The following is an 18,326-nucleotide window of genomic DNA, read 5'->3' on the forward strand; positions in this document are numbered from 1 at the left end:
TTTTTTTTTTTTTGCACATGATTTATTTGATTTGATTTGATTTTCCAAAAGCAGGGCATACATATGAATAATGTGACGTTTCTCAGCAGCTTCCCCCCGCCTTTTCCGAAACAGAATCTTTTTTTTTTTTTTTTTTGCTTTTTTGTTTTGGTTTGTTTTTTTTGTTTTTGAAACAGAACCTGTGTTTCAAATTAAAGATGTTTCAGAGACGTTTGTGGATTGGAGATTTTTTTTTTTTTTTTTGCACATGATTTATTTTATTTTATTTTATTTTCCATAAGCAGGGCATACATATGAACAATACGAGAGCTAATCTGCAAAATTTCTGTCAATAACTACTATTTGGGCCTTACTGGAACATTTTAACCTCATAGCTTGTCAGCGTTTTATACACACACACACACACACACACATATATATATATATATATATATATATATATATATATATATATATATATATATATATATATATATATATACACACACACACACACACATATACTGGTTCAAATAGCAATATTTGCATGTGGTACATGTCTGGCATTCTTCAGACAGGCACATGTAAAGTAGGCCTTTTGTTTGCATGCAGTTTTGTTGCTGGTCTTTTCAGTTCAGCAAAGTTTCTGGAAAATCAGCTGAAAATCCTTTGCAGCCAGTCATCCGTATGTTCGAAGCCCCCTGAGAGTCCCAGCATTCGTTCACATATGTTTAAATATAGATTTAACTGTACTGTCATTTTGTTTTGACACTTTGAATGAGATTTCTGAAAAAAAAAATCAACTGGAAACCTTCAGCAACCAGTCGTTTGTACGTTTGAAGCCTCCTGACAGATTCATTTGCATATGCTTAAGTGTAGATTTTACCATGTGGTGCATCAACATTTCTGGAGAATCTGCTGGAAACCCAACAGCCAACTATGTTTGAAGCTTCCTGACAGTGGCAGCATATTTGCAATGCTTCAATGTAGATTTAACTGTATTCAATGACATTTTATTTTGACACTTTGAGTAAACTTTCTGGAAAATCAGCTGGAAACCTTTAGCAGCCAGTAATCTGTATGTTTGAAGCCTATCTTTTTATTTTTGACAGTTCAAAAAGAAACGCTGGGGGGGAAACACCTGATTGGTGGATACTGACAACCACAACGCTAAATATCACTTCTTAACCTCCAGTTTGGCATGTACGTGAGTGCATTTATAATTCAATGTTTTGTTGGAAGGAAGGCAAATACAGTATAACAAGCAAAGTATGAAAATTCCAGTATCAAGGTCTGTCTATATATTTCGCTACACATGGCCTGTTGCTAGGCAACCACTCATTCTATTTTTAGTATTTTAGACGACTGCTTATCTGCGGAATATTGTGATATTTATCAGACCCGTTTGAAAGCTTAGTATATTTGAACTCTATAAATGTGTGTAACCTCAAGGAACTGGGTCATTTAATATTGGTGACCCATAAAATTGGGTCACCAATTTTAAGGTATAAAACAACAAATGCATCAAAATGTTTTTTTTTTTCTTCTTTCCAGGAATTTGAATTACAGCAAACACAGAAAATATGACTGGGCCTATATTGTAAACATCCTTTGCAAGCAACAGTTGATAATTTAGTAATATTGCATTAGTATTAAACACAGGTTCCATTTCTTTACTTGTGAACACAACGGAGTCCAATCAGCTTTTGTGAAATAACTAAAAATGTTATGTCTGATCAATATGTCATGTTTTGTACATGTTTCCTGTCTGTAGGTGTTTCAGAGTAAAAACTGCTGCTATACTTATTGTCTTTTTTATAATACTGTGGTGAAACCTATTTAAAATATAAAAGAATCTCACCAATTTTAATTTATTTTTGTTGTTGGCATATGGACTTCACGCTGCAGTATCACACATGGGGTCAAAGGTTAGACTGCATTCAAACCCAGCTGCAAGTTTTGGTGTCATCAGTTTGTGGTCCACTGGCGCCCCCTAGTGGAAATATAAAGCCTCACCATAATGCCAGGTTTTCAAAAACTGATTAGAAATACTTGTAAATCATGAGAAAATCAGATTCCTGTGTATTGGATTGTAATGAACAACAAATTCAAAATAATATTTGTATAACATAATGAATAATGACCTACAGTCAAAAATGGTTAGTATTGTTTTTAACTTAATATTTTAAATGTATTAATTCTTTATTCTTTTTTTAATCTATATGAAATATATGGTTAGAATTTATTGTATTTTACTTGGTATGTGCACCTAAAAGTGCTATATAACTGTTAATGTTATTAATTATGCTTGTCTGATAATAAAAAAAGATACATTGTTCCCACTGTGGAAAAGCACCAGTAAAATCCACATACACATAATTAACATCATGTATCTATGCTACTGTAGCTTGTGATTGTCTGAGGAAAAAAGCAAATACAGATTCACCAAACAAAAAACAAACACACAATGTATCCTGTCAAGACTTACACATTTTAAGGGCTGAGTTTGAGTTTATTCTTGGCATTTCCCTTCCATCTACCCTTGTTTTTCAGAGTGCTGTACAAATTTGCGTTGTGCCACAAACTAAACAGTTGTAACTGTGCAGCATGCAGGATTGATATCAGGAGCAACAGTTACCACGGCGGTAACACAAAGAGTGCTGCTTTTTGTTATCCTGTAACAAATAATCACAGATAAAAAAAAAAAAAGATCCAGCCACAGGTGGAATTTGGGCTGCTTGTCTTGGCCTTCTATGCTTAAAAAAAAAAAAAAAAATCTATCCAGGTTGTGTGGATGCTGCCAGAGCAGCTCTGTCCTATCAAAGGTTGCCCTCTAGTGGAGAAGTCTGGGTGAGTCCACTTTTTGTCTTCAGGATGTCCGCATGATTTTTCTCTTCTATTTCCTTAAATCATTTCCAATACTTATAATAAACCCTTTAAAAAAATGTTTTGTGCTTTGACCAGCCATTGTTCAGCTGTGCTGATAATTTTCTTTTTCCTTTATTTTTTTTTTGGATAAATGCAGGGTCAAGAGCAGGTTGAGGCAAGGCGTAAGTATGCACCGGAGAGAAGGGGAATGAAAGTCAGTTGCAGCAACATGGAGTACATGTGCATGAATAGTACAGGGCAATGGGAGTGTAGTGGTGATCCATGATATGCGGTTAAAATAATGCTGGTTGGTAGTAATTGTATGTACACTCAACAAAAATATAAACACAACACTTTTGGTTTTGCTCCCATTTTGCATGAGATTAACTCAAAGATCTAAAACTTTTTCCACATACACAATATCACCATTTCCCTCAAATATTGTTCACAAACCAGTCTAAATCTGTGATAGTGAGCACTTCTCCTTTGCTGAGATAATCCATCCCACCTCACAGGTGTGCCATACCAAGATGCTGATTAGACACCATGATTAGTGCACAGGTGTGCCTTAGACTGCCCACAATAAAAGGCCACTCTGAAAGGTGCAGTTTTGTTTTATTGGGGGGGGGGGATACCAGTCAGTATCTGGTGTGACCACCATTTGCCTCATGCAGTGCAACACATCTCCTTCGCATCATCCGTGAAGAGAACACCTCTCCAACGTGCCAAACGGCAGCGGATGTGAGCATTTGCCCACTCAAATCGGTTACGACGACGAACTGGAGTCAGGTCGAGACCCCGATGAGGACGACGAGCATGCAGATGAGCTTCCCTGAGACAGTTTCTGACAGTTTGTGCAGAAATTCTTTGGTTATGCAAACCAATTGTTTCAGCAGCTGTCCGAGTGGCTGGTCTCAGACGATCTTGGAGGTGAACATGCTGGATGTGGAGGTCCTGGGCTGGTGTGGTTACACGTGGTCTGCGGTTGTGAGGCTGGTTGGATGTACTGCCAAATTCTCTGAAACGCCTTTGGAGACGGCTTATGGTAGAGAAATGAACATTCAATACACGAGCAACATGGTTGACATTCCTGCTGTCATCATGCCAATTGCACGCTCCCTCAAATCTTGCGACATCTGTGGCATTGTGCTGCGTGATAAAACTGCACCTTTCAGAGTGGCCTTTTATTGTGGGCAGTCTAAGGCACACCTGTGCACTAATCATGGTGTCTAATCAGCATCTTGATATGGCACACCTGTGAGATGGGATGGATTATCTCAGCAAAGGAGAAGTGCTCACTATCACAGATTTTGACTGGTTTGTGAACAATATTTGAGAGAAATGGTGATATTGTGTATGTGGAAAAAGTTTTAGATCTTTGAGTTCATCTCATACAAAATGGGAGCAAAACCAAAAGTGTTGCATTTATATTTTTGTTGAGTGTATGTTAAAGTTGTTCCATTTACCTTGGAATTCATAACTGGGAATTATGCCACAGCTGACAAATGCATTCCATTTTCCCCACAGCACTGCAAGTCAGAAAATAAGCTGAATGCCTCCAAGATTTTGGAGTATAAACTGCTACCAAAAAATATTAAAGTCCCTATCAAAGAGGACAAATGGTGCAACAGTTAAATTAATGTTTTAATTGATAGCTCGGTGTGTAGTGCGGTGTAGCCAGTCATTGTTGTTAGCATCTTCTAAGGGGTTAGCTAATATTATCAGCACCCGTTGATAAACAACACTTTAGATGGTATTTCACGCATAAAATCCCCAGACACTAGTGACAGTATAGCGACAGTGACACCACTGTGTGCACAATATAAGTTGGACACACAAAAAAGACAGGAAAATAAACATTTAAAACAACTTCTACTACTCAGCTTCTACTACTTTTGCTGCTAGGAGCAGCCATGTTGGATTGTGAACTGAACTGTGAGTTAAAAAGTTGGAATTATGACTTCAGGGGGATGTAATTGGGGAATTCTGTCTTCCAAGTGCAACTGGAAAGCACACGTAGCATTAGTTGTGGTTAGCAGTTCTTAGTATGTACACGTATGCTAACTCCAGTAAGTATTTACTTCCAGCAGCCAATTCTTAGTCATGCCATGTGAATGTAATAATGCCCAAACCAAACCTAGAAATCCTGAAATTTAAACTTTAATCATTGTTTCACCCAGCCATAGTTACCAGGTTAAGGTGAACAAAACAATTTTTTTTTTTTTTACAAAACAGAAGTCCTTTAAGCACAGTGGTATCCTAGTAACTGTGCCAATACAGAAAACAGATGTGGAGTAAAAATGTCAGGTCTAGAGCAACGTTTCCTGTTAGCATTGGACATAAAATCCGCCAGACATGAAGATGATGTTCAGTCTGTTCAGGTGAAAACACTGGAATGTCACTCTAAAATCTAAACACAGGAGAGCAGAAGAGCTGGAAATGAAAATTTAAACAAACATTAGCACGGTCCAAATTGCGACCAGTGAGGGAAGCAAGTGCTTTAGCATACGCTCCAAGGACAGACGTCCAAATCACACAGACGTAAATCAGGGTTAAATATCCGCCTCAGTCCATAGACTTCACGTTTGGTTTTTCTCTCCATACAATATACACACGCGCGCCCGTGCACACACACACTTGCTCAGGCAGTCCGTGATCAATCTTGCTTTGGTTTCTTGCTGAGGACCGCTGGTGAGGTAGAGAAGCGTTAGACGCGCTTGAGCTCACTTACGGCTGATGCCGTTGATGGAGTTAGCATCTGCAATGCTGTTGTTGAGCTCCATGAGAGGTAGAGGATCGGGCAAATTACGCTGCAGCATGGATGTTTGTTGGTGTGGCATCCATTATGAATTGGGGGGGAATGTCTGACCCTCGCCCCCTCTAACTTGATCTGTTGGTCTGCCACTGCACAGAGAAGACAAAGTGATGGATGAAATGTTCAGATCTTTTTGTTTGGCACTGGCATGCAGATTGTACAACATATATATATTTTGTAATGATAGTAAGTCCCTTCTAGACATATCAGCCCTCTCTCCCATTAACCCAGATCCTAACATTTTTGATATCTGCAGTGAAATGCTTAAAACTACCCCCTCCCCCCCCCCCCAAAAAAAAACAAAAAAACAAAAAAAATTGTGGCACCATTTTTACAAATCCAAGATGGCCACCATAGTGGCTTGGCTATTTCATGCACTCTCCAAAAATGTATGTTAACTAATCCCCACAAAATTACATAACTAATTTGACTATGAGGCTGCAAGCAGCTTTTGGGCTTAAATTACTCACAAACCAGATTTCCATTTGATCCACTTTGACTTGTTTCTGGGAACTGGAATTCCTGCTTTAACATGTTACTGTATTTCAGTAACAACTCAGCTATTCAATAAATTTATTGTGACAAAGTTGGTTGTGCACTCAGATCTCAGGTCTGGAAGCATGTACTGGTACCAGACGCCATCGCGTCCACCGCACTACGGAACTACTTGGGGTCCTCAGTGTAAATCACCAAGACAGACCACCAGTCCATTCCCACCGCTAGAAAGCAGCAACCTATCTGCCACACTGAGACACAAGCACCTGTGTGCTGGTTGATACCCAGAGAAATAACACATGGCTAGTAAAACTAATGTTCACCCTCAATTCAGGTATTATGCCGTAAGTCTCTCTAAGTATCCATTTGTTTGACATAAACTCATTCCAAAGTCATTTTTTCTAAACTCAGGGTAAGGAGTAGTTTGAGTCGAGGACAGTGAGGTGGAGATATGCACTGGAGAGAAGGGGAATGAAAAAGATCCTCCAAAGAGATCTAGTACCATTGTCACAGTAACTGAACTGATCTGGAGGTGCAAGCCCTGATTGCTCTTATATTTTAACATGTTCATATCAATCAGTTATTTGTACATGTGAAAATATGTGTTTATGCTTTGAGAAGAATGTCCAGCGTGTTATGGTTCGCCGTAGGCTGATGCTTTGTCTTTCAATGAATCCAGACACAAGTGACAGCTCCAGCTCCCTGTGGATGGCAAGAGAGCAGAAACTTGTGTCATTTGTTGAGAATGTGATATTCCAAACATTCATGAATCCAGTAAAGTGCGGGAATAAAACACACAAGCAAAACTGAGGCTTGGTACCTTCGGGCGGCTGGGTCATTGGAGACTTCAGGCAGTACATGTGGTACCCTCTGTCACAGTCATCGCAGAACAAAAGCTGATCCTAAATGAGGAAAAACATCCCAATCTTTTATATGAATGAGATACACGAGGTGAAAACAGTCTGGAGTTTGATTCAAGGCTGTTTTACAATTTGTGTGTCACCATTTTCCCATTTTGGTGTGACTTTGTCCTGAGACAATAACCATCCATGTGATGTCCCAATTAGAGGTGATCATGTAATAGCCTCAAGTCCATCTTCAACATAGATCAGACTTTAGACAGTTCTCGAAATTATAGCACAACCAAATTTCTTTTTGTCTTTAAACAAACGTGTCCAAATTTGAATTTGTTTTTTAATTCACTGTGTTTGTGTGGAGAAATGTGGAATTTAGTGACTAGGGCTAAATTGTGCCATAAAACCCTCCAAAATTGAGTCAAATCAAGTGCAACTTCAATCACTGTATAAAAAATATTTGTGAAAATATTCTTTATAATGCCTGCATTTATCAGTAGATAATTTTTTGGTGATGTGGTCAAAATTTGGTGATGTCATTACAGTCATGTAGTGACTTTTTTCTTGCTTCAGGTGACTTCCTCTGACTTCACCCTCAGTATCTTCATGCCCATAGATATTTTTACGCAGTTAATAATAAAAATCTAATATATATAGCCTATATACAAAAGAGCGGTCTTCAGCTTTATGAAACAAATTAATTCCCTGAATTCTGATTAATTTTCAAAATCCAAATCAACACTGAAAATAGTCACATCTATATCATGTCCCACAGCAGCCTGAACTCAAGGTTCTTGAAATGGAGCAATATCTCCACCTGGTGGACATTTACCATTAATGCAAGTAGAATAGAATGTCACCAAAATCTGTAGTTTAATAAATTTTGTAGCCAAGTGAGGTGAAATCTGGGGACTGAATTCAAACAGTGATGTCTGCCAACCAGCAGACGATACATACGTCGTTCTCCGAGGTGCCGCAGAGGCTGCAGGACTTGCATTCGATGCACTGCCACTGGTATGTCCTGACTGCATGCATCATGTTCTCAGTGAACTGCAGGCACGACGGGTGACCTTTGATTGGGGTCAGATGGAAAACAGATCTGATAATTCGGCCAAACTGAATTAAGTAAAGCGACTAACTTTTAAGGAGTCCGCATTGCAGGCTCACCAGAACGTCCACAGTCCGAGCAGGAGACCAGTTCCTCAGCCTGGCCTGTCTTCCTGTTGGAGCCCTGATCTCCCAGGCAGAAGTCACAGTAGTCGTTGGGGATGATGCCCCCATCTGGTCCTTTCTGAGCTGCAATACAATAAACTCTTCATTTGAAAAGTGTGCATGCAAGAACAACGACAAAAGATTTTTGATTTTCCACAAAATTGACAAAATTTACTTTGTGCAGAAATGTAATTATGCACAAATACAGCTGTCCAGCAGATATCCAGCAAAACATTTGTGCGTAACATCTCCAGAATTTATCTGAATTTATTCGCAACAGGGTCGACTATGTTTACAAGCTGTGTGTCCGTGAGTTTCTTTCTTCAAATTGACCTTGTTTTTGGCACCTTAAGTTGCAGTTGAAGGTCTCCTGTATTTGTTCTGCTCCATGATGCTAACGCTGCAAACGTTTGCAATTTGACAATCGGGGGGAAAAAAAACCCACATTAAGTATGACGCTGCCACAGCGAGTGTCATGGCATTGCTAAAATTTAACCCATGTGGGTCAAAATCCTAAACTCTTTCCAGACAATGTGATTTTTGATCATACTGGGGATATAAGATTGTGAATCCTTTATTTGAAATCTAAAGAATAAAATTGTACTGGTGCTGAAGAAAAGTCTATTTATGACCTCAAAAAGTGACGACAGCTTTAAAGACTTACGCTTGTGGTCATCGGAGCTCTGCGGGGGAGACGGGACCATCTCTGGTTCCTTCTCCTCCTCACCCTCCTCCTCTGCCAGGTGAGTGTGGGTGTAGTGGTAGCTCAGGCCAGGCCGGTTCTTGTAGCGCTTCCCACATACTGGAGAGAAAACATCGCAGCAGAAAATGTTTTAAAATAATATTTTAGAAAAATGACCTGTCATCCCTGACACCAGTAAAACAAAACTGAGTGCACTTAGATGATCTGCAGGAACTGACAGAACCCTTCAGGTTACTGTCGGCACTCATATGTGATGGTTTATGTCCCGCCACACATAACATTTAACATAAGTGCAAAGGTTGTGTTTAATCTTAATCACATTATAATCTGAGAAATGTTTGTCTGCTTGTCTGTTCCCCTATTCCTCCCAGGTCCTTTGGCCAATTTCTACTAAACCTGCATGTGGCTGTTAAACCCAGAATTGCTCTTAAATTATTCGTTTTGTCAAGGTAATTCGGTGAAAGGCTCAAATTTGTATTATTTTTTTCCCCACTCCAGTGTCCAACCTGGCAGCAGATATGAGTGTTCTAGAATTATCCAGGCAAGATCACATTTGCCAAAAGCCAATCATTTGGGTCAAGGTCATCAGGGTTAAAGGTCAAAATTTAACTTTTTCACTCTGATTTACATAAAACTTGGCACACACATGTAGGTGGGTTCTGGAATTTCCCAGCAAGGTCAGATTTGCCAAATTTTAATCACTGGCGTCAAGTTCCTGTATCCCCGTGTGTTTGTTGGTCTACTCCTCCCAGGTCCTTTTGATGATTTCTACCAAACTCAGCACAAAACTGCTTCTCATCTGCATGACATCAATGTTGGTCTTTTCGTTTGTTTGATGACCTGGCCGATTGGTCAGGAGACATACAAAGATATGTGTCCAATTTCTGTCAATTTTGGTATGTGGCTCAAGAAACTGCCCCTGAAGGTTAATTTTGGGACAAGTCAAGGTCACTGGTGTCACAACTCCAAATTTTAATTTCCCCCCTGTTTTGCATTGAACGTAAATGTATATGGTTTCCTAAAGTGTCCAGGTGAGGTTCAATTTGCCAAAAATCAATCAGTTAAGTCAATGTCACTGGGGTGAAAGGTAAAAAACTTAATTTTCTTTCTGAATTAAACTAAAAACATGGAGGTTGCCATGTGTCCCAACGTTGGACCAAATTAGAGTGATATATATATATCGTTGGACCAAATTAGAGTGATATATATATATATATATCACTCTAATTTGGTCCAACGTTGGCACACATGTTGGGTCCCTGGGTCCCTGAATTGTCAAGTCATGGTCAAATTTGCCAAAGGTCAGTCTTTGGTGTGCAGGTCAAGGTCATGCCTCCCAAAATTGGCACATGAATTAAGCTCCACCCCAGAATTGCATTTTTTAAATTTTAGCAAAGGTCATAATCATTGGGATCAAGGTCAACAAATCTGATTTTAAACCAGATTGAAAAGTGCCCTGGCATTTCGGTGAAGGTCAAGGTCATTGGGTCAAAGGTCAAATTTCCACCAGGCAATGAATGGTATTGTTTATTTAGAAATTATACCCAAAACAAGTTGACAACAAGTTTGAAGCTATACTTACCCTGCGCAAGTGCCTTAGCGACTACATGCACACGAGTACTAATGTCTAGTGTAGCTAATATTGCTAGTGAAATGAACGGTCACTTAATCCCATGTAGGTTTTCTTGGGATCAAAGAAAACTCTTCACAGCGAGTGCATTGAAGCTGTAGCCATCACAGGAGCTTCACCTCCAGCATCTGTGCTTCAGCCACGTCTGCAGTGGTTAATGGCATTCGTTTGACCACATTCCTGCAAAACCCACTTTGTTTACGTTAGCACCAGTTAGTAGTGGTCTCCTTGTGGGGACAAGCGGTCCTTCTACAATGGCTACATCTGCAGATGACACCACAGCCGGAGCAGCAGAAGCAACATGCATCCCAGAGTGCAGCTCTGAGCAAGCGTGAAAGCGCACGGCGTGCAGCGTTAGTGTCATGCATACGTTAGCTACGTTATAGGATTAGCATTCAGCTCATAGAGCCCCCAGAAAGACAAGGTGGTGACACGTTCAGATACCTTCTTCAGCCTTTTTTGAGTTATGCTTTTGTTTGTATCTGTCTGCAACAGAGAAGAAACGAGAGCAAACAATAAAGGAAGGACAGAATAAGACACAACATGAAGATGAGGTTCATTTGTTCCAAGCTCATTCAGCACCGCCGTCTCTGACCGCGTCCCCACGGCAACCCATTCCTGCAGGGGTCTCTCCAAGGAGCAAAGTTGCATGCTAATCGGGACTGCATTAAAAGCAAACTCTTTCTTCATGCTGCAGAGAACTGAAGGAGACAGATCACCCAATCAACTGGCGGTTTGATTCCAAGCGTGTCGCGGAACGTGTCTGTGGGAGAAGCTTAACTTCGGGGGAGGATTCGTTACGGGGTCTTCACTTCATTGCGTTCAGAACACAGCATTAATTTGCATTTTCCTTCACGAACACAAAATAAACGGCCCACAAAGGAGCACAAGGCAGCGTTTGTTTTCGCTTACTGTCACAGACGTAAGGTTTGTCCTGGTCGTCGCTGTTAACGGTTTCAGCCCGCCTCCGACTGGATCCTCTGCTCTGAAAAGAACAGTGTAAAATGAATTAATTAATCAGTAATTAAATATGTGTCGCCATACTGACTTGAAACCTATGTAGGTGGGTTACTGAATTGCACAGGGAAGGTCAATGATATGGGTCAAGGTAAAGTTCACTGGGGTCAAAGGTCAAATTAAAATTTCTGACATAAAGACAGACACGCACACGCTGGTTGGTTGTAGAATTGCTCAAGTGAAGAAAAAAATAAACTTAGACAATTCCTTAAATCTTCAGTAAATGCGTGATGTTTAAAAAGTAAATAATTAAGTTCCTTCAGCTGATCCCTTGTTTTTACTTGGGGTCACCACAACAGCTCTGAGGTGAATCTGCAGTATTATTAATATTATTATTATTAATTCATTCACTTTCTGAACCTGCTTAGTCCTGAGAAGGATAACCCAGCGGCCATTGGGCAAGAGGCAGATTACTCTCTGGACAGGCCACCAGTCTGTCTCAAGGCATTATTATTGTCACATTAGTTAATTAATTCATAATTCATAATAAGGATTCACTCATCAGTATTATTAATTTCATCATTATTATTATTAGATTACTTCATATCAATATAAAAAAATAATGATTAATTCATTATTATTATTATTATTTATTATTAGTAGTAGTAGTAGTATCCATCAAGCCATTTTCTATACCCACTTACTCCAATCACAGGACTATTATTAAATTACTTAATATCAATATTGGGTAAAATAATGATTAATTAATCAGTATTACTAATTTTGTTAATATTATCAGATTAGCTAATCAGTCAATCAACCTAGTTTAAGAAGCAACATATGTATTAGATACAGTATGTGCTTGTGCAGAACTATTATACAACTCATCTGTATTAATTTTATCAAGCCACAAAGTTATGCAGATTTGGGGCGTGGATGATTTTAGCCACCTGCTAACAGGCTACAAGCTCCTTTCTGAGCATTTTATTACAAATATCTGGCATAATGGTTTCTTTTTTTTTTTTGCTGTGTGGTCAGTTGTACTAACAGACCATCTAAGAAGGCTTTGCTTTTTTTTTCCTCTGTATTTTCAGTGAGAGAAGTTTTAGTATTGCTTCATTTGTATGTTAGCACTGTTAGCATTAATTAGCGAGTATCAGTAGGAATAGCTAGGTAATGTTAGCTACACTGATAGCACCACAGTTATTGGGGTTATGTGTCAGTCATAATTGTTAATACCCACAACCATTATTAGAGCATCAACATCTGAAAAAATATGCGTTAAACACCCAAACCCAGGTTACCTAGCTTGTTAGCTGTAGCTAGCTTGGTAACTGAGAAGGGAGGGCATGTTCAGCCTTTATTCCCCTCACCCAGGTCTCGCCAGTCTTGCCCACGTTTCACCCTTTTAATCATTTATGAATTGGCCAGGAGTCGGACACCGTTTCAAACAGCTATAATTGATTAATTGCTTTGTCTAAAACTACTCATAAAATGGTCTGAACAATTTCAAGTACTTTTAGTAAGTCCCATCTTTAAATCAGCCAACAGTCAAACCAAACGGAAGAAAATCCTCATATAACAAAACCAGACAAACATTATCTGTGATTTTAAACAAATCCAATATTATAAAAATAGTAGATAAATAATATTCTGTCACTGACTTTGCCTCTGTTTCTGTTCTTTCTCTTTGGGGTGTCCAGTTCAAAGTCGTCATCGTCGTGGAAAGCGTCGCCATTTTCCTCCGCCTCCAGAACTCGCTACAGAGTGAACAATAGAAGTGGCGTAAGAGAGGAAATAAATCTTGAAATACTCATTTGGTGGCGCTCTTGACATTATAAAACTTTGATGACAGAATATTGAGCTGCAAACCACACGGGTCAAAATTTCACACAAGCAGAAAAATAGATTTCAAACAGGGTTCGTCTTCATTTTCTTTGCTTATCATTCTTTAGACTGGATCAACTGGATTCTAACTTCAAAGTTAGACAATAAAAGTAAGCGGTGCTAATTAATACCCTTCAATGCAGTAACTCCTTTATAGGTTAAAATTTATTCCAACCTTAATGTATGCCCATAAATGTCAAACTAATAGAAAGGTCAAAGGTCATGACCAGTATAAAGCTGACATATGACTCCATATTAATGCTTATTAGTAAGCAAAGGTGTATCTCTAGCGAATTATTCAAAATAGCCGTAGTAAAGGAGTTTGACCTTTCATTGTCACCCAAGGTCAAAGGTCATGTGACACATCGAAAGGTGATACCTGACTTAATATTAATATTTCATTTGAATCAGAACCATCTTGGTATTTGTAATTAATTACTCTGAAGATAATTAAATACTTGCGTTTTCTTTTGTAATACACATTCATGTGTGCGCATATCATTCGTCATATCTGTGTATTGTTTGTTTTTGTTGTTTTAATGTTGAATGAACACATCTCTTAGTGAATCTTATGGTTTTCCTCAGGGTGTAAAAAGGACATATATAATAAAAAAACTACCTGTATTTCCAGCAGCGTCTCCTCCTCCTTACTGAGGCTGTTTTTTTTCTCCAGCAGGCCGTCTCCCCTCAGGAGGGCCTCCAAAGCTGTGGCTTCTCCTGCCGGGGGCCCCTCTCTTTTGGGGGCCAGCTCGGCTTCTGGAGAGGTGGTGGGGGGGATGTCATAAAAAGAAAAAAGAAAAAAAGGAAGTTGAAGGGGATTTTTTTTTTAAGTTCTTTTTCAGGGATAAATAATCAATTAAAAAATGAAAATGCTCACTTACATCATTTTTTGCACCAGACATGGGGTCAAATACTTTGCACTGTATTTAAATACAAATACAAATACTTTGTACTTTTTCAAATACAAATACTTTATATTTTGAGTATTTCAAATACAAATACTTTCTATGAACTACATAAACAACAAATCAACACAAAAACTGATAAACTGGTGACAATTTATTGTGAAAATATCATGACCAAATACTATTGATAAGTAAAGGATTGAATGTTTTATCAAAAATTCACTATTATAATATCACAGGCAATAATCAAACTATCACAATCTATATTCTGTTTCCATCACTATTGCATCCTTTTGTATCCACCATATCACAAAACAATAATAAAATGTCATATCTTCTCGTCTCAGCATATTGTATTATTGTATCTCAATCACAATAACGCGGAGCTTATAGTTTTCTGGTGTGTCTCTCAATGCGGTGTCACAGAGATTCCCAAGTTTGAAAAGTATTTGGAAATACTTGGGATCGGCGATGTATTTGAAATACAAATACGTTGAATTCAAAATCAGAAAATATAAATACAAATACTCCGAAAAATGTATTTAAGTATTTTCAAATACAAATACTTTTGTATTTGGCCCCATGTCTGTTTTGCACCAATTTTTCCTTCTATGATAAACACATAATTCCCCTTCTCTCTTTAGATCTGTGCAAAACTCTCACAGGATCAAAGTAGGGATGTGAAAAGAAAGACGGGGGTGAGCATACCTACTGTTATCACATCCTGAACGTCTACGCCCCCCCCCATGCTGAATCCCTCCTTCCTCTCCTTTCCTCACTTCCTAATTCCTTCATTTGCTCGTTATCCTTCACCTCTGATGGAAGCCAGTAACTAATCACAGCGGCCAGGAGCCCAAGGACGCGTCTTCACTTGCACAAAGTCCAAATATATTTAGACATTGCTGTAATTTTTCCAGTTTAAATCACTTTAGATTTGTTGAAATGTTTTGAACACAGGTATTATCTCATTGAAAATGCATTTAAAGTAAGTTAAAAGCGCATGCGTTTTGCATTTTGTGATAAAAGTGTATAATTTGCCAAACTTAAAGCCAAAATCAAAATCTGCAGATTACACGTTGTTTTAAAGTGTGGTTTCAAAGTGTTCTAAAACGGCGTAGCCTCAGTGTATCTTCGCCCTCACAGGAGAACCTTTGTGTTCAGGAAGCATTAAATAAACATTGTCAAAAGCCAGAGAAAGGGGAGCGCTCGCATTCCTCTCTCGTGTTGTGATAGATATCTGGGCTAAACTGCTTGGATTTTTGAAAAACAATAAAAAAAGAAAAAAAAAACCTGACATATGTATGATTGGTAGGCTGGGAATTCCCTCCTATACCACTCTACCCCACCCCCACTACCCCCACCACCACCACCACACACACACACAAAAGAAAATCTAAATCATCCAAACACCAAATTGCATCTGGAAGAGAGCGAGAGGAACACAATGGCACGGCAACGCAAAAACAAAGTCTTTAGTCTGCATCTTATCAGGTTCCTGGGCATTCCCTGACAAAAATCCCCCGTAACGTGCACATATGCACGCTTGGTTGCACACACATACATGCACATACTTCCATAACACTCACTCCCATTCTGGCGGCTCATGGACGAATGATTATAGAGGCCCAGTTAAGGTGTTTCTGCACTACAATGAGGCACAGTCGCACAAATGTGTGCATGCATGGGAGGTTTCTGCACACACACACACACACACACACACACACACATATATATATATATATATATATATATATATATATATATATATATATATATATATATATATATATATGCAAATGTGTGTGTGTGTGCATGGATGCTACTAAAGAGAGGAGCCATTGATTCAGGAGCAAGACCTGGCGAGAGAGACAGACTAACCAGGGCCAGATGGTCTGATAGGGAGCATAAATTCTGCACAACACTGCAAAATCTCTGTGCAGCTGCATAAGAGGGCACAAGACCACTGGCGGATCTAAGGGGTTTTAGGAGGTTTAACCCCCCTCGCTTTGAGTTGCACCAAAAATTAAATGGCTATGTTACAACTTGCCAGCCAAAAGCTTAAACCTCTGGGTTCCAAGGTGCAATTGGTCGTTTTTGTCTACTTTTCATTTTACCTTCAAAATTTACCTTAAAAACCTGTTGGCATTGCCTTGTTTGGTGTCATTGTTTTCAGCACAACCTCACCTGTGCGACTTTACAGTTTGTCTTTCATTCTGACATGCTGTATTAACACAGAGAACCTAAATTCACACAAAAACATATAATCCAAATAGAAAAAGTTTTTTTTTTCTTACTGTGAAAACCACAAACATGTTTAGCAAACCATTTTTAGAACATAGAATGCAAATATAAATTGTAAATTTCAAAAACATATATACAAATGTAGCAAACAACAAAGTTATTTACAACAAAATGCAGGAAATGCTTCAGGTGTTTTTTTGTTGTTCAACTATTTACAAAACAAAACAATAAGATGCCACACAATTTATTTATGCCACTTAAAAACAATTCCTGTCCAACACAAGACAGAGTGAACACAGTCCTGACTCACAAGAGGAGTGTCACTCCTCCTGTTGTCAACCTGGAAGCAGTGTTGGCATTTTAGTCTGTCTTTGTTGGGACCATCTCAACTTGTTAATAAAATTCTACCAATTACCAAATGTCCAACATACATGCTTGAATTGCCTGAGATAGCAGATAAATGCACCCTTAATTTCAATTTTTTTTCAAGGGGGGCATGCCCCTCACCTCCCTAGTCAACCCCCCCACCCCCAAGAAACCTAGATCTACCCCTGAAACCTGAGATGCTTTTTAAAAGTGGCTGCAGCAGCTATGAATACAAAAGTCACCATAAAGTCAGAAGTGGATAAATATACGCTAACGGTAGTGCTGCATGCATGCATGTGTTGATGGGCTGCAGAGCTCTTACCCAGTCTGAGCTCACAGAGGCGGAGCTGGGGATCCAGCGGAGGCTGGAGCCGCCTCTTTTTTCTCCAACAACGAGCGGGGTAGGTATACATCTGTCCCGCCGCCTGACCTGGACACACATGGACATGTATGCACAGACAGTGGAGTGAGCTAAACAACCAGCCTCAGCACTTTGCTCATTTTATTGTAAGTGATCGCCATATGCCAATGCACAGTGGAGCTAACAAATCAGAATGTAGCTTTAAGTCATCACAAAGGCTTTTTTCTGCACTACTATAATTTGATTTCTTGATTTCCATGAGTCTGTTTGGCTAAAAAGGAGGTGTGGTCAAGTGCAAAGCTGGTGCATTTCTAACATCTGTCACAATAATCTATTTGTATTTTAGACCACCTAAAAGCAGATTTGAAGTGCAGCAGTGTGACATTGTGGTATTTTAAGAGTGCAGCACTCAGACGTGCCTTACATGAGTGGGTTCATCACACATGTACACTTTGTTTTGATCCATTTTAACAGGTTTTTTCTTCTGGAAATGATGAACAATTCCTGCTCAGAGCATTAACCCAGATTAAATTAACCTTCACTGCATATCAGGAAAAGTTCAGCAATCAAATAAATTTTATTAATACAAGCATCAGAAATAGTTAGTATATATACACAAGGAATAACAGTAGTATATCTGTCATTCAACTTATGGTGCAAAAGGGAAGTGGTTTTACATTTAACAGCAAAGTAGTCATTCATTGGAGGAAAATTTTCCTGGTTCTAACTTATTCTTTGCAATGTATTTATTATTTGCAGATACTCTAAGTGCATTTTACATCAGCGAGTTGGACTAGGTGTCTCCTTTCAGTGATGGCGTCCAATCGTTTTGTAGTATCACCAAGATGAAATAAAAGCCGGGTTTTTTTTTCTGTCCACTGGAGTGGTGACAAAATGAAGAAAAGGAGGCGGGGATGGATGAACCCAGAATAAATGCACATCATGTGAGCCAGGTCTGCCACAAAGTATAGGGTGTGGCCTGCAGGCATATGCGATGGAGAGCAAGCTATTTGTGTCCGTCACTGTGTAAAAGTGCATTGGTGGCCCAGATGT

The 18,326-nt window shown here is 39.1% G+C and overlaps 1 protein-coding gene across 4 annotated transcripts in view; it reads right to left on the minus strand.

Moving 5' to 3' along the window:
* Positions 1-5,059: 5,059 nt before the first annotated feature.
* Positions 5,060-18,326, minus strand: part of dpf3 (D4, zinc and double PHD fingers, family 3) — a 29,829-nt gene continuing 16,562 nt past the window's right edge. Inside the window, exons 3-12 of one of the 4 annotated variants that reach the window (XM_034162223.1) lie at positions 17,235-17,342; positions 14,020-14,156; positions 13,178-13,273; positions 11,469-11,541; positions 11,001-11,042; positions 8,888-9,025; positions 8,179-8,307; positions 7,969-8,081; positions 6,978-7,059; positions 5,060-6,859 (exon numbers count right to left, since the gene is read on the minus strand). In XM_034162223.1, the coding sequence (XP_034018114.1) occupies positions 6,792-6,859; positions 6,978-7,059; positions 7,969-8,081; positions 8,179-8,307; positions 8,888-9,025; positions 11,001-11,042; positions 11,469-11,541; positions 13,178-13,273; positions 14,020-14,156; positions 17,235-17,342 (986 nt within the window). In that variant the 3' untranslated portion in view covers positions 5,060-6,791. The remainder of the gene's footprint in view (positions 6,860-6,977; positions 7,060-7,968; positions 8,082-8,178; positions 8,308-8,887; positions 9,026-11,000; positions 11,043-11,468; positions 11,542-13,177; positions 13,274-14,019; positions 14,157-17,234; positions 17,343-18,326) is intronic. The other 3 variants (XM_034162225.1, XM_034162224.1, XM_034162226.1) reach the window with 3 other exon arrangements.

The sequence above is a fragment of the Thalassophryne amazonica genome, chromosome 21, assembly GCF_902500255.1.
Source record: "Thalassophryne amazonica chromosome 21, fThaAma1.1, whole genome shotgun sequence".
NCBI lineage: Eukaryota > Metazoa > Chordata > Actinopteri > Batrachoidiformes > Batrachoididae > Thalassophryne > Thalassophryne amazonica.